At 47.6% G+C, this 16,505-nt stretch overlaps 1 protein-coding gene across 1 annotated transcript in view; it reads left to right on the forward strand.

The window, feature by feature from the left end:
- KLHDC4 (kelch domain containing 4) overlaps window positions 1-15,467 on the forward strand; it is a 46,207-nt gene extending 30,740 nt beyond the window's left edge. The window contains exons 8-12 of the mRNA XM_034788560.1: window positions 3,051-3,132; window positions 5,845-6,053; window positions 7,116-7,518; window positions 13,810-13,929; window positions 14,861-15,467. Coding sequence (XP_034644451.1) covers window positions 3,051-3,132; window positions 5,845-6,053; window positions 7,116-7,518; window positions 13,810-13,929; window positions 14,861-15,036 — 990 coding nt within the window. The 3' untranslated portion in view covers window positions 15,037-15,467. The remainder of the gene's footprint in view (window positions 1-3,050; window positions 3,133-5,844; window positions 6,054-7,115; window positions 7,519-13,809; window positions 13,930-14,860) is intronic.
- Window positions 15,468-16,505: the final 1,038 nt, after the last annotated feature.

Genomic DNA, 16,505 nt, shown 5'->3' on the forward strand with positions numbered 1-16,505 from the left:
CATAATGAATTTTTTGGACAGGAACACTTAGGAGCAACCAATTTCTTCATTCTCACGCAGTTATATGGGAGCAGGGGATGTAGTAGCAGACAAAACACTTGCTGTTCAGCATCTGGAACCAAGGTTCAAGTGTGTCTTGAGGAGCTGCATGAGTTTGTGGACAGGAGCTCATGCCCCATAACCACCCTGGGTGGGATTTTTCAAATCACTAACTCTGCTCCCATTGATGTCAGTGGTGAAACTCTCACCACAGAGTTGGCCTTATGCTGAGTGCTTTGAAAATCTCAGCCCACGTGTAAATTGACATTGCCGGCTCTGAAGAGGCCAGGGGCGAGGTTGGGGCTGGAGACTGATCTGCCCCTCGCTGTTGGAAGGGAGTGCCTCCCCTGGCCGCTGGGGCATGGGAAGCTGTGGGAGGTTCAGTCGGCAACTGCTGTGAGACTCTGTAACATATGTGTAACAAAGCCGGATTGCAGTGCGCATCGCTATCTTTCCTTTCACCCTTAGGGACACTAATACTCACCCATAGTTTAAAGATACAGACCCCGTGTAGAAATCAGGGCACCAGTGCTGTTTCCATTGGAGTCAATGGGAGCCGAATAGTGATCAAAGGCTGTTAGCACTTTTCTGCAGCCCAGGGACTCCTCTGGGCCTCTTTGGTGGGGTGGGATGCCATTTCCAACAAAAGTGGGAGAGGTGGCGAAATCCCAGTGTCCCAACAGCGGTGAGAATTCTCAGGACGGGAGCTAAAACAATGATTCTCTTACCCACGTGCAGGGTGTTTTTCCCTAATACTTCAGGGAAGAACAGAGATGCATTGGGCTAATATGTCGCAGTTCAAGCTGTCCTCTTGGTCTAGAGCCCATTGATGTCAACGGAAAGACTTTCATTCATTTCGGTGGGATTCGCATCAGCCTCTTAGAGTCACATTCCGCCTACGGGTACGTGTGAGGCTCCTACTGAATTCAGCGGGAGCTGGTGTGGACAGACCTGAGGACAGAATTTGGCCCTTTGGTTTTTAAAAACCTTCCTCCATCTTCCTTGAACCAACCTGCCAGAGCTCATCCCACTGCTCCCACCAGCTGCCCTGAATCTCTCCAGAGATCCTTGCAGCCTCCCTGTGCACTCCATGTCCCATTTCAAACCTCAGCTGGAAACGTGTCCTGCCTCCCTTTCTTCTGTCTCTGCCTTTCTCTTTCCTCTCTCCCAATAGTTTAACATTTGACCCTGTAACAATAATCATACTATAATATACTACACCTCTACCCCGATATAATGCAACCCCATAGAACACAAATTCGGATATAACGCGGTAAAGCAGCGCTCCGGGGGGGTGGGACTGCGCACTCGGGCAGATCAAAGCAAGTTCAATATAACACGGTTTCACCTATAACACGGTAAGATTTTTTGGCTCCCGAGGACAGCGCTATATCAAGGTAGAGGTGTATTATGAATGTATTATTATTGTTGTAACTGTCTCATTGAACTCATGTACGTACCTGTGTGAGGAACAAATATTTGATACTGGGCTTTTCAGTCTAGCAGAGAAAGGGGTAGCACAATCCAATGGCTGGAAATTGAAGCTAGACCAATTCGGATTGGAAATAAGGTGTAGTTTTTAACAGTGAGGGTAATTAACCATTAGAACAATTTACTAAGGGCCGTGGTGGATTCTCCATCGCTGGCAATTTTAAATCAAGACTGGATGTTTTTCTAAAAGATCTGCTGTAGGAGTTATTTGGGGGAAGTTCTCTTTCCTGTGTTATACACAAAGTCAGAGTATGATCACAGTGGTCCCTCCTGGCCCTGGACTCTCTGAATCTGGGTATGTTTTGTATACAAGATGCTGTACGAGATGGAGTTGTGTTGTGTTCTCTGAGATGGGCCTGAGTCAACATCCGGGATCTGAACACTCCTGAATTTTGCACCAGACCATCCTGGCTTGGGCCCACTTCCCATTGCGCTTCCTGGATCCTGTTTTCAGAACGAATCTGTTGCGCGCAGAATGTTGAATGCCACCACTCCTGGGGGGACGAGAAGTGGGAGCTCCAACTGAAGGATGGGTGGCTAATGACATTATTAAGAGACCTCCCACGGTGGCATTGCATACTGCTACCTTCAAATAACACATGTTGCTATGAGCACCGAAGTACAGGAATTCATAGGATAAGAAACAAAAGTGGGGGAGAGGAATGGCATTTAAAACCATGCATCTAATTACATCTGCTGAGGCATGGTCCTGCTCCCACTGTAGTCGGTGGGAGGTTTGCTGCTGCCTTCAGGAAGACCGGGATTGGGCCCCTTGTTTTAGTCTGTTTAGCAGAGAAAGCTGATGCCAAACGCTTACAGTGACAGACGTAGTCAAGGTGCAGAAGGCTGTCCTCACCTCAGTTCCTGTTATAACTGGCCATGGCCGGGTAGGGGACCTGAGGGATCGTGTGGGAATTGTGGCAACTGTAGTTAAGCATGACCTGGGAGAGCAATAACGGAAGTTCAGGGGAACTTGAACCATAATACTTTCAGCTTCTGCTGTGCCTTCTGATTCAGAATCCCAAAGTACCTTACAAATGCCAGTGAATTTAGGGTCATGACACCCCTGTGCAGTAGGTGTCATCGTCCCAATTTCACAGATGGGGAAACTGAGGCACGGAGCTTGTAACTTGCCTGAGGGTCTCTCAGGAAGTCGGTGGAATATCAGGAATAGATCTTGGGTTTCTTGATGCCACAATAATGCCCTTCTTTCTCTCTTTATAAAATTTGTCACTACCACTTAAAGCTACTTCCTTCTCGTCATCTCCGTCGTGCATGGCAACTTCCCTCCCTGGGAAGGAAGTCATTGAGCAAGTTAGTTAAAGGCTGGGGTGCACAGATACTGGGCCTGATTGGCTACTGCCTTGCCCCTTGTGTTGTCAATTGCAGCTCTGCAAACTGGGTGTAAAGTTCTACTAGTCTGGTGCAGATGACTGCCAGGTGCAAGGCCGTGGAGAATCAGATGTGTTGGGCCATTGCAAAGTGTTTTATTTTGTGTTTTATCCTTCTCTTCTTTGCAGAGAATTAAGAAAGATGTTGACAAAGGCACTCTGCACACCGACATGTTCCTGCTGAAGGCTGAAGGCGTGGGCAAGGAGGAAGGTGAATTGCCACTCAGCGACTGTAAGAGGGAACAGGGCCGGGTTGTGGTTGATGCTGAGCCACTTTGATATGCCAGTCTTCTTTCCCTCTCAATGAAGATGAATAATAAAAAAAAAAGAACACTACCCAGAACAAATTTCACCAATTATGAAAACCACCATGTCGCTGGATCTGCCTCGATTCTAAGCAGACCAGATGGACCGCTTCCCCAGGACAAGTTGATTTGAATGTCTCTTCTTTCCAGGAGCAGTTAGAGGATTTGTACCAGGATTCTTGCTTTAAAAAAGGAAAATACAAGTTGAATGGGAAGATGAGATGAATTGGGTGACATGTGGGGCGTTTAGGGACAAACGTTTCCCCCACCCAGGCATGCAGGCAGCTTTGTAGAGGACAATGGAGAAGGAATTCTTAGGCACCCATGGCTATTCAGCATCTGTTTCTGTGGCCCCAAAGCTGCAGTAGATTTCACAATTGCTGTATCCTCTCTCCATAAGAGATTGATCCTATTGCATGCCTGCCCTCCCCTATGCCTGCTACCCACATGCCAAGGGCATGGCAGTCCTTGCAGGGATGGGATCTCTGGCACAGAGAGGGTGCGTGATTTTTGTACAGGTTCCTCCAATGCTGCCCCTCTCCCAGCAGTGGAATCATACTGGGTCACTGATGTTCAGAGACTTACAGGATCATAGGAGCAGTACAGGATTTGCTCCTTTAAAGCACCTTGTTGACGGACGGGACAGAAACAGAGTAACCTAGTAAGCGAAATAGCAAAGCAATTGGAGCAGAGAGAGGGTCGAATGATGCTAGTGCAGCTGTGGCAGGGGAATGCAATAGGGTGTGTCATTGCTACTCCTTGCTGCAGTGCCTCTGCGCGCAGCCCAAGCCAATTGCTGGTATAGGTTTTGGAGCTGTGATTAGTACTAGCCATGACGTGTATGTAGGGAGAGCGAGCTAGCAGGTCCAGTGGGTTAGGACTAGGGCTGAGTTTGAGATCTGGCTCAGATCTGGGTTTAGGACTGAATCCGACGTTCTCCAGTGTTCTGTGATGTCCAGATTTGGTTCTGACTCCGCCCCAGGTAGCAATGTTTGCCTCCAGATCTGGCTCTGGATCCAGCCTCTATCACAGTGGGATAGAGAGGTCCATTGCTCTGGTTCAAGCCTGCCTCTGGTTAGGCCACGCTTTCAAGCCGTGGAGACCAAAGTGTAAATGCTAGCTCTTGTCCTCATGCTGTTGGGTTTGGTGTTTGCTCCTCTGAGTCTTCATGTGTGTGCGCAGTAAAACCCCCGTGCGGTTTTTCCCAGTTGGCATTCTCTGCCCATAGCGAGGCCTAGGCCCAGAGCAGCTGAGGGGAAGGGAAGGGCTGTGTTACAAGTTAGAACTGGCGTGCATGTGCTCCCAGGCTCCCCACCTCACAGGCTGCTAGGATTCGGGGCAGCTCGGAGCCTCGGAGAAGTTTCGTTAAGGTCAGAACAAAATGTTTGGATTTTTTTTTTCTTTTTTCAAAACAAAATTTTGGAATGTCCGTTCCCCAGAGCAGAATCGGTACAGCTCTGAAAACCTGGCCCTCGCTTGCTTTCTTGTCAATACAGGATCTGTGTCCTGTGCATACAGAGTGAATGACTTATGTATCTAGTAGGTGTTTCCCATCTCTACCTACTATGATCTTTCCTGTTTAATATCCACTAGCCACTGTTTATATAACCAAATGAGTAAGCTGGATAGAGTTGTCAAGACTTAATTCTTCCTCCGTGCACCTTTCAGCAATTGTCATCTTGCCGGTCCCAGTATGAACCCTGTTCTCTCCCCAAACACACAGATTAGGCACGCTACTCTTCAGTGACCCACTGCTGGATTCTGGTTTGCATGGCTACCAATGCCCACTCAGTCCTATGTAGGTTACAACATATTTGTGTCTTGCATTTCAGAACTGGAATGGAGCTGCTAAAAATTTGGGTTAGAAAGGTTTGGAGGAGGAGGGCTTGGAACGCAGGCTATTTTCCACCCTGGGGTACTGCTTTTAAGTGTGACCTGAAGTCTCTGTTGAGTAAGCCTGGTATTCTTTCCTGGAAGACTAGAGCACTTAAAAGGCAACATAGACCATGGCTGCTGGTAGAAGAGGCCCGGGAAAGGTACCAGAATGCGGCATGCTTCCCAATCGTTCCTAGAGACAGCTTTTTTTGTATTCCAGGGCCAATACTCTACTTGCAATGCACTCTGTGGGTAAAGTTTGCATTGCAGCTGCTTATGGCATTCTAGGCTGCAAATAAACAGAGGAATTAAGTCCGACCTTGCCAGTGTATTACTTGTGCTATGAACAGAAATATGAGCTCTTCCTTCGTTAAACACACATGTGCTTCCTCCCGCCCCACTCTGAAAAGCATATCTCGAAGATGGCTTTTTGTATTAAAGAGCAGATGTACAATTTTTATTTGCATACACAATTGCTTTCTGAGGGCAAAGAATGGAAAATGGAACACATGGATTAGCTGGGTGATTAAACTGGCAAATGCAAATCGTTATGATTAACATTATTTAAAGAAATTGTTGAAGATACTGTGAAATAGCTAAGGAAACCAAAATGGGTCAGTGAGTTTCTTGCTGATATTACTATAGAATTGAAGGGCCTTTGAAGTTTTGAAGCAGCTGGAATTTTCAGCCACCCCCTGTGTGAATTGACTTTCTTTGTTTCCTTCTCTTTTTTCCATTACCAGACAAGTGGGTATGGAATCGGCTTAGCCCGTCAGGTGTGAAACCAACTCCCAGGTCTGGCTTCTCTGTGGCAATAGGCCCCAATAACCGATCCCTTCTCTTCGGAGGTGTGCATGACGAAGAAGAGGAAGAGCGCATTGAAGGAGAGTTCTTCAGTGATATTTATTTCTATGATATGGGAAAGAACCGCTGGTTTCCTGGACAACTAAAGGTATTGGAAAAAGATATACAATAACTCCTCCCTGTTTATCTTAGCCCATGGAATCTGAAGCTTCTCTGATTTATGACTTCGTTATGGTTTTAAATCTAATTCTGTTCAGAGTGTAGCTACAAGTCACAACTTTTTGGCGTAATTTGATACACTGCGGGAGCTATCTCATTATAGAATCCTTGTGGAAACGAAGCACTGGGGCTTTTATCTCAATGTAGCTAGTCAAGGTGAACTCCAGGACATAAGGATATACGGTTGAGCTGGACTAGTTACATTGGGGTAAAAACCACAATGGTGGATTTTATCGTGAGATAGATAACCTGATATAAAAACATGCCTCTTTTTGCAGTGAAAACATACCCTTTAGCTGACTGATGAAGGGGGAGATAGAATGTTAAACCTTCAGACATGTCGCCCCAGATTTTTGGCATTACTCCAACTGTTTTCAAGGAGTAAACCAGATGCAGATGACCTGACTCAACTTCCTTCCTCCTGACCCCAGTGCTTCTTGGTCTGTTCTGAAAGAGGGAAAACCAGTCGCATAACAACAGGCAAAGCTCCAGGAGCAAGTTTGTGTCTGATTTCCTGGCAAACTGTTTCCCAGCCCTTTGGTACAGCACCCTGAAAGACCTGGAGTTCTTCCTGCTAAGGTGCTGTCATTTAGCACTCAGTCACAGTGTTTTGATTTCTCAGAATGGTGGGTCATTGTATTTTGCGCCAACCACAAACTAGTGAGATCTCTGTGTGTATGTGTGAGTGAGAGTGTGCTGTGTTTCTCCTGCCCCAGCACACACTTTTGTATTAATAGAAGCAACAATTGCACACCACAGCCTTTCCTGTTCTTCACGTCACAGCTAGAGGAGCAGTCACTGTTCGGTTGGAGCATGTGCCCATCTTCTGAGAATTATGGCACCAATAAACCTTAATTGAATCCCCAAATTGCATTTCAGTGCATTGTGTTCACCACTGTATGGTGTGTTATGCTGTACGTAAGTGTTGCTCAGATTCACAGTCGCATACCGTATTCTCTGACAGCTTTTCTAATGTACTTCCTATCAATAGGGACCTAAATCTGAGAAGAAGAAACGTAGGCGAGGCAAAAAGGCTGAGGCAGAGGGCGCCGGGGATGGAGAGGCAGAGGGCCAGCCCCCTCAGGGCCCCGTGGAGATCGTCAAAGAGGTGGTGGCAGAGGATGGGACTGTCATGACGATCAAGCAGGTGGTCTCTGCCCCTGAAGTGGAGCCGGAGAGGTCTGAAGACGAAGAAGAGGCCGGTGATGAAGCCTCCGGCGAGCAGGTGGAGCCGTGCCCACGTTCAAATGCTATGCTGGCAGTGAAGCATGGGGTTCTCTATGTCTACGGGGGGATGTTTGAAGTGGGGGACCGCCAGTTCACCCTCAATGACCTCTATAGCATCGACCTCCACAAGATGGAGGAATGGAAGGTCCTGGTGGAGATGGATCCAAGTAAGTTATGGCTGCGGGTTAATCCTTTCCTGTGCATTTCAGGCAGTTAGAATACTTGGCGCTGGCATCCACTGAGTGTACCCATGCCAGCCCTGCCAGCACCATCTCCAGCAGATATGGCACCTGCACCTCCCAAGAGGGCTCTTGGGCAGGTGCGGTTTTCAGCAGCACCATGAAAAAAATGGAGTGGCTTTCGCCGTAGCTGAAATTAACCCTTCGAACGCTGGCATTTTTCAGAAAGACCATAGCTTGGGAGGGTACAAATTCATGGGCTCCAAGATACTTCACAGTTCTCACCATGCTGCATGCTTGGGCTGCACACAACTTTGTGGTGAGGATAGGGACAGAACTCAGATCCTCCTGCTTTGAAAACACATGTGCTTAAAATGTAAGCTGAAGGAGCATCTCTGTTAGCCGATAACAATACAAGTCCTTTGGTGCACGGGTGTGTAGTTCTGATTCCATCCAGCAGAGGGCAGTGGCTTGCAAACTAGGGTGACCAGATGTCCCGATAAAATCGTGACTGTCCCGATATTTAGGTATTTGTCCCGCGTCCCGACCGAATTTTAGCTCTGTCAAACATACGTGTAATTGTGAGCACACGCCAGTTAATTACAATATTTATACCACGGAGTGTAAGTAGTGGTGATAGCCAGGTGACTAACTGCATTTATCTTGCTCCTTTAATCCCACCTACACTCTGCCCTTACTTCATCTCCCCAAAGATACATTCTAAAGTTTTAAACTTCTGAGCAGTTCTCAAATCGCTGCCATCTCCCTCCCACAGAACATTTTTCTCAGCCTCTCTCCCAAATATGTGCCGTTTAAGGTTGCCGGACGGGCAAAACTCATTCCTGGACTAGTAGCTAGTTTAAGATCCAATATCCCATGAAGCATCAGAGCAAAAAAAGAAGGGGAATTGTGAATAATCTCCCTGTTCAATATGATATACTCCACTCTGGTAGACAGCAGGGATATCACACCTTAAAACACAGCATTATCGTGTGCAAATAATGCTATTGCATTAATTTTTAATTTTTTTTTTTTATTTTAGATAATGTTGTAGAGGTCTCTAAACTGTTTTATTTAAAGTTTTTTCTCCCTTGTTCCTTTTGCCTTTAACTGGAGAGAGTTTTAAAAGGGAAAAAAAAACCTTGTCTGACCTTCTCTTAGATGGGATCAAAGATGGTAAAAACTGTCCGGTGGGGGAAAAAATAAGTTAGTTGAGAGGAGCTGGAGCTGTTGCTACTGCTGCTATTGCTGTTAAAGTCCAATCCCATTTCATCCCAGGTGGTGGTTGGGATTCAGCTATAGCCAGAAAAGGTGGTGGCGTCACCTCGGTTCTTCTTTCTGGCCCCGTCTGGTCAGAGCATCTCTCAGGGCTAGGACAAGGAAGGTCCAGGTCCCAGGAGACAGTGGGGTAGCAGCCATAATGGTGAAGCTCCCTCCAGTAGTCAGTTTTTCTCCCAAAGTCGTCCCCTTCAAGGACCCCAAAGGGAGTGGTGGGTGAAATAGCCAACCCCCCTCATCATTTTGTCCACCAGTTAGGCCTCGTTTCCAAAATACCAATTTTGGTTCACTGATTTCCAGTCTCTCACTTCCCTTGTTTACCAGGCATGATCTTAACACAGCCCTTGTAGCCTTTTTGTTTGGACTAGTGCAGTTCTTCTGTCTCCCGTTCATGTCTTTTCCCATCAACGTCTCTCGTTAGATGTCGTTGTGACATCTTACGGACTTTCACATACATTTTACGGTTGAACTCACAATTAGGGTCAATTTTTAAGCCCAGTTATCACAACAGACCATAATATCCGAGCGCCTCACAGTCTTTTAATATGTTGATCCGCACAGCACCCGGGAGGCAGAGCAGGACTACTATCTCCATTTTATAGGTGGGGTACCAAGGCACAGAGGTACACCTCCACAGCGAAAAACCCCCATGGCAGCAAATCTCCGAACCCAGGTCTACAGACTCCGGCTTCTGGGACTCGCACTACGCTGCTAAAAATAGCTTTTAGATGTTCTGCTTCACGGTTAGAAACCCATCCCCCTCCCCGGGCTTCAGAGTCCGGAGGTTCAGCCTGAGCCAGAACATCCACAAGTGTATTTTTAGCGCTGTAGCATGAGCCCTGTGAGCCGGAGTCTGTAGACCCAGGCAATGGGACTCGCTGCCGTGGGGGTTTTTTTGGCTGTGAAGATGTACCCTGAGGGTATGTTCACACTGCAATTACACATCCACTGCTGGCCCGTGCCAGCTGACTCAGGCTAAGAGGCTTAAGCTAACGGGCTGTTTAATTGCGGTGTAGCGGCTGCGACTCTCCCATCTCGCAGGGCCCTAAAGCCCAGATTCAAGCCTGAGCCTGAACATCTGCACTGCAGTTAAACAGCCCCACAGCCTGAGCCCCGCGAGCCTGAGTCAACTGGCACAGGCCAGCAGAGGGTTTTTAACTGCAGCATAGACATACTCTGGGAGGCTAGGTGATTTGCCCAAGGTCACACATGAAGTCTGTGGCGGAGCATGGACTGGACCCAAGGTTTCCCAAGTCCTAACTACTACATCATCCTTCCTCTCACTCATTGTGCATTCATGTGCAGTCTCCAAACTAGCCATTTGTCATTCCTGTCTCTGGAGGGAAGTGAATCTTTGCCAGCCAGTGGGGCGAGAGAGGAAATTACGTCCTCACTTCACAAATGAAGACATTAAGTCAGTGGAGGTCAAGTGATTTGCCTAAGTCCACAGTGAAAGTCTGTGGCACAGGTAGGGTTTAGAACTCAAGGGTTCCTGACTCCCTCTCCTGTGCTCCGGCCGCTGTGCTGTGCAACCATCATGATGATGATGATAGAGCAGGTTTGTTTTCTTTCTCCCAGACAGGCAGACTAAAGCAGCTCCGACATAAAATCCTGTTCTCAAAGCCACAGTCTGAGTTCATGCACATGGCCTGGATCTCTGCATCCAGTGTCCTGCTTGTATTCAATCTCAACCTAGAGTTCACCCGCACAGCACCTGATACTTTAAGGACAGTCAGAGTTAGCCTTATTCCAGCACTAATGGTAACTGGGGCCAAATCTCACCTAAGCCTACAGTCTTTCAGTAATGGTCTATTTAGGGCAACATGGAAACAGGTGAATCATTGCAGAGCAGATTTCAGGAGGGACCGTATTCTTTAACTTGCTGGCAGCAGGCTCCCTTTACACACAGCGGAACTAAATTTGGCATAGCTTAATCCGTATAAGAACCTTCCCTGGCCTCATGACCTCCAGTCGACTGGCCTTATTTATTGTGGGATCACAAATTCTTCCCTTAATCCCCTGGTCATAAAGCATGTTTATGGCCTCTCCTAATGGTACTGCATTGTGCCCTGAGTGGTTTTTGTGTAAAAGTAAGTTTTGCCTGGGGTGAATGCAGGGAGGATAAGGAATTTGGGAAATCTTATGAGCCAAGTCTGCTCGCTTCCTACTGGGAGTGATACTCCGTAGCCAGAAATAAAGGGGCTTCCACTTCACCTGAGCTGTGAGGAGGTGATAAAATCATCAATGGGGTCACTTTGAAGTCAGCAGGAGGGACAAGAATTGAGCACATTTCAGTATACAGATGTGTCAAAACGACCGGCATGAAGCAGGGGATTCCACACATGATTGTGACGCCCTCGCCTAGACACTCCCCAGGCTTTCAGAGCTCATTGCCGCTTGCTTTCCCTGCCACTAACCGCGGCAGTTCCTGCACACCGCCAAAGAGATCTGGAGGTCCAGATTTTCAGGGTAGCCTTGCAAGCATATTGCCTGTTGGTTATTCTCTAGGAGTGGGGCAATGTCTGGCAGGCAATACTGACTGCGGCTTCTCCGCATGGCGTCAGGAAAGTTAATTCAGGTCTTTCCCCTAATGAATCCACCTACAGCATGTTCACTCCAAGCTTTCACTTAAATCCACCTCAGTACCCACGGCCCTCAGAGAGGCCAGAACCACTGATGCTACCCTGTGCTTCCAGTCAAATCGATTCAGAAATGCCCCTGAGGGTAAAGCTTTAAAAGCCAGGTCCTTGGTTCTCACTTAATATCTTTGGCACGTGATTTTGAGGTGAGTGTAGAGAACAGGTTCTCTGGTAAGGCTGTGTCTTCAACCCCCTCCCATTTTCACATCTGTATAACTAGATAATCCGGATGGAATTTCCTTATTCTTCCCCCTACCACTCGTGCTCTCTCTCCTCTCCCTCAGTGGCCTTTTAATGCAGCCTCATTGCTTCCCGTGTTTGCTCAGTGCCTCTCTGTGCTGTTCTCATGTAGATGAGGATGGGAAATGGGCTGTAGGAGGGAAACTGGGAGCATGGAAGTTGAGCCCTTGAATTCCCATCCCACGTGGCATTGCACAGCACTGTCAGCATTCTCATTTATTCAGATGCAATCGGTATAGCTGCCAGCCTCGTTTGAGGTGCATTTGTGAAGGCAAGCCACCTGCCCTGAGGCGCTTACAATCTAATGAGACTGTGGGGCAAGCGCCAACGTTGCATTTCTTACTATTTTTTTTTATTATTTGTATTATGGTAGCACTTAGAACTTCCAACCAGGATCGAGGTCCCATTGTCCTAGGTGCTGTACAGGCACAGTGGAAGACAATCCATGCTCTGAAGAGCTCACGGTTTAAATCTGTGGTTCTGAAATGTTTGTACTGGTGACCCCTTTCACAGAGCAAGCTTCTGAGTGTGACCCTCCCCCCCCTTATAAATTAACACCATTATAAATGCTTGAGGTAAAGTGGGGTTTGGGGTGGAGGCTGACAGCTTGCGACGCCCCATGTAACAACCTCGTGACCCCCTGAGGGGTCCCGACCCCCAGTTTGAGAACCCCTGGTTTAAATAGACAAGACAGACAAAGGGTGAGAGGGGAAACTGAGGCACAGGTGGATGAAATGGCTTGCCTAAGGTTACACAGCAGATGGCAGAGGTGGGAATTGAACGTAGGTGTCCTTGATCAACCCAGGCTCTGAACCATGCTGTCTTCCATAGCTGTTATCGGCCTTTTTTCCCCCCCCCCATCTCTGTTTCATGCATGCATATAAACTCTAATCAGTATAGTAATTCCTCACTTAAAGTTGTCCCGGTTAATGTTGTTTCGTTGTTAGGTTGCTGATCAATTAGGGAACATGCTTGTTTAAAGTTGCGCAGTGCTCCCTTATAACATTGTTTGGCAGCCGCCTGCTTTGTCCACTGCTTGCAGGAAGAGCAGCCCATTGGAGCTAGCTGGTGGGGGCTTGGAACCAGGGTGGACCGGCAGCCCCCCCATCAGATCCCTGTTCCCATAAGTTCCCTGTGCTGCAGCCGCCCAGCAGGCTAGCAATTGCCGGCAGTTCAGCTGTCCCTCCCCACATTGCCGTGTGCTGCTCCTGCCCTCTGCCTTGGAGCTGCTCCCCGGAGCCTCCTGCTTGCTGTGCAGGGGTCGGGGGGAAGAGGAGTGCTAATGTCAGGGTGTCCCCCCCGCTCCTGCACCCTGCTTACCCCATATCCATAGAGTGAGCGGGGGAGGGAGGGGTTGACACACGACAGGGCTCAGGGTGGAGGGAGCTTGCTGGCAGCAGCTACTGTCTCAACTTGCTGATCTACTTAAAAAGGCAATGTACTTAGAGTGGGGTCAGAGTACTTAAAGGGGCAATACACATCTCACACACACACACACACGGTGTGTGTCTCTATCTCTGTCTGCCAGGCTGTCTTCTCTCCCTCCATTCCTGCTGCCTTGTAGAGTGTGAGGCTACATTAACAACAATGGGTTAACCCTTGGGGGCTCAGCCGAGTGCTAGTTCATCGTGTAGCAGTAAGGTATTCCCTGGGAAATAGCCCACCCTCTGACTTCACCACCTCAACCAAGCTTCACAATCATCATCGCTGTGTACCAGTATTAAATTGTTTGTTTAATACTTTGTGTGTGTGTGTGTGTGCGTATATGTGTATATATATCTATATCTATATCTATCTTTTGTCTGGTGGAAAAAAATTTCCTTGGAACCTAACCCCCCTATTTACATTAATTCTTATGGGGAAATTGGATTCGCTTAACATCATTTCGCTTAAAGTCGCCTTTCTCAGGAACATAACTACAGTGTTAAGCGAGGAGTTACTGAAGTTCAGAACTTGGTGTCTCATGGTGGCTGAACTGCAGGGTGGCTATGTGACGACTGCTCAGCTCAGAAAGACGGGACACTGTCTGACTGTCTCATTCTCCCAGTAACAATTCCAGCCACCCCAAGAGGGTTTATTGTGTTTTGTTTATTCATTGTATATGTTTGTTTTACTGTTGAAGAAACTCAAGAATGGCTGGAAGAGTCCGAGTCCGATGAGGAGGGGGATGATGTAGAAGGTGCAGAGGGAGGTGGTGATGATGAGGAGGAAGGCTCTGATGAAGAGAGTGAAGATGATGAAGGTAATTCTGCTAAAAGGAATGAGAAGAACACATGGATTGGTAGTTGTTCGGGGTGTGTTTTGCCCCACAATCTGCAATTTTGGCTGCCTTGCTCCAGTTTGTGATGTTCTAGAGCTTTCAGCCTTGTCTCTGGTTTTCAGCCTTGTCTCTGGTTTTATGAAGTGGCTTCAGAATTTGAAGCTGCTGTGCTTTATTAGCAACCCAGGCCACCTTTTAATGACCGCTTGAGCCCCCTGGGATTTTCCAGCAATAAGATGCTACAGGGAATTTAGGAACTGGTAATGGCTCAGCGCTTTTCACCTTCCGGGTACGGTTACAGGTGTCAGTCCTCACTAAGCCGTCAGGGGGAGGGGGGTCATGGGTTAGAAATCTGCTGGCTTTGCTGTCCTGTGCTTAGACCACTACTTCCCACCTCTATCTCAGAAAGAGCTGCAGGGAGTTTTGCAGGTCAGGATTGAGGTTCATTGACACAGCTACGTGTGGGCTCAGAAGGGGGATATTGGGTGGGGAGAGGGCATTTTCAGCTAGTATGTTTGCACTGCACATATGTCTGTTTGCCTTTCCAACCAGGGCTACTAGTCCTTTCATTTAAAGCCATTTATTGTTCTTGTTCCATTTGGTCCCCAACTTAAGGACCTCCAGGCACTGTCCAAGCCCACAGAAGAGACTCCAACAGTTGGGCAAAAATCCAGCGGCAAGTTGAGCTTTCCAAAAGAAATCCTATTTCCATAGTACACTCTGTTCCAGGTTTGCCTGTGTCCTGGGGAGAAAAACCATTTCCCCTAGCTATCGATAGTCTTTAAACTGTCGCATTAAAATATGTTCGCTGCAGCGTCCTCTCAACCAGCCCGGCACACGGGCAAGCAGATTGCTTTCATCAGCTGTTTGTGACCTCTCTCTTCCTTTCTGTTTCCCTCCTGTCGTGCGCTAGAAGAGGAGCGGCACCCATCTGTTCAGCTTGATGAGAAATACACAGACTATCTGCCCAGGACTGAGCAATACTGGATTAAACTAGCCCGCCACAATATGGGCCCTGATGCAAAGGAGAAGAAGGTGGCGAAATTGGCACATGCGATGGCAAAGACTTTTTATGAAGGTTCGGTTTAAATGCATGTGATGCTGAGAATGAGCAGTGTGGGTGCAGACACCTCACTGGGACGACGGCCAATTGAACCAACCATCTAAACCTGATGTGTCTCTTATCCGGTATGTACCGTAGGTTCCAAAGGCCCCTGGCTGCTACACACTAATGTCTCGGGCAGTCCAAGGCTGGCGTGCCTCTCTAACAGTATATTTCTGCCATTATCACCCTGTAAACAAGCCTTCGTAAACAGGATTGCTGGCCGGGAATGTGTTCTGCTAAAATTTGAATACACATTGTAAATTTGTTGACAGCTGTTTAAGTTGGCTGAAGACAGACTGCTTAACAGAATCAGAACATCACTTGAGGTTCCTAGCCCCAGATGTCCTTCATCTGGCCAGGGGCTGGGTATGGTTTTTTCTAAGTGCTTTCATAATAAAGTTGTTTGGCTGAGTCATTTTGTTTTTTCCTGAATTAACCCTCCTAACTTTTAATTCCTTTGCTCTTGTCTTGCAAAATAAATTTTGGGGGGCCCCCTTTGCATCCACCAGAATCCCCTTAATCACCCCACTGATACCATTGGTTTTTCTTATTGGCAAAACGGTCTATAGATCCATTTAAGGTTCAAATGCAAAGCAGTTCCATTTAGGACCCCCGCAAGTTCACTCCTCTTCAAATTTAACTAAGATCTCTTTCCTAGTGCGGGTCTGTTGTCCCCAAGTGCTCGGACAACGTGGAGTGGAAAGCCTCTCGATGGCCAGACTGCTTAGTCACTAATAGTCCTGTTTCTGTACTGGGTTGGCCGTTCTCTTGGTGTCGACAAGAGCTGACCAGGTGGATTGAGGACGGAGGTGTGACAGGTTTACAAGCCTACAATTGCTTGGTGGGATCCTCTCTGGAAGGCACCCTCCCTTCCTTTCGTCCTGTTCCTGAGTATTATTTTTGTGGAGTTCTGCTGTGATCTGCAACTCTTTATTGTGCAGCCTATTTTCCTGCTGGGCAGCAGCCTCATCTAGCCATGTTTAATTTTTTCTCAGCATCTATTTCCGGAGGATATTTGGATCTCGAGAGACAGTGCGTTCTAAATAAGGACAGGGAGCTGTATTTTCCAGGGTCCCTCTCTTGCATATGCTCATTTCCAAGTCCCTCTCTCCAGCTCCTGCATTTGCCTACATCTCTGAAGGTTTTATTTTAATTCAGAAATATCAACATAAAAATGCCCAGCCTGAGGGAGACTTTTTGAAGTGGGATCCTTCATCTTCCTCTTGATGGGTGCCTGTCTCATTTCCCCCACCTCGACTTTATAGCAAGAGGACAGTCTATCCAGGAAAGGCCTGCTGAGAGTCACTATGGAACTGATGCCATCCCTTAATTATCAGAGGTGTCTACCTCTCAGTAGAGGATTGCATACACAAGCAAATTCACATCTAGCATAAGCCTTTGGCTCCCCTGAATCTGGCCCTGCTGCCTCGGAAAACTGCCAGCTCTAGGAGTT

Source organism: Trachemys scripta, chromosome 13, assembly GCF_013100865.1.
Source record: "Trachemys scripta elegans isolate TJP31775 chromosome 13, CAS_Tse_1.0, whole genome shotgun sequence".
Taxonomy (NCBI): domain Eukaryota; kingdom Metazoa; phylum Chordata; order Testudines; family Emydidae; genus Trachemys; species Trachemys scripta.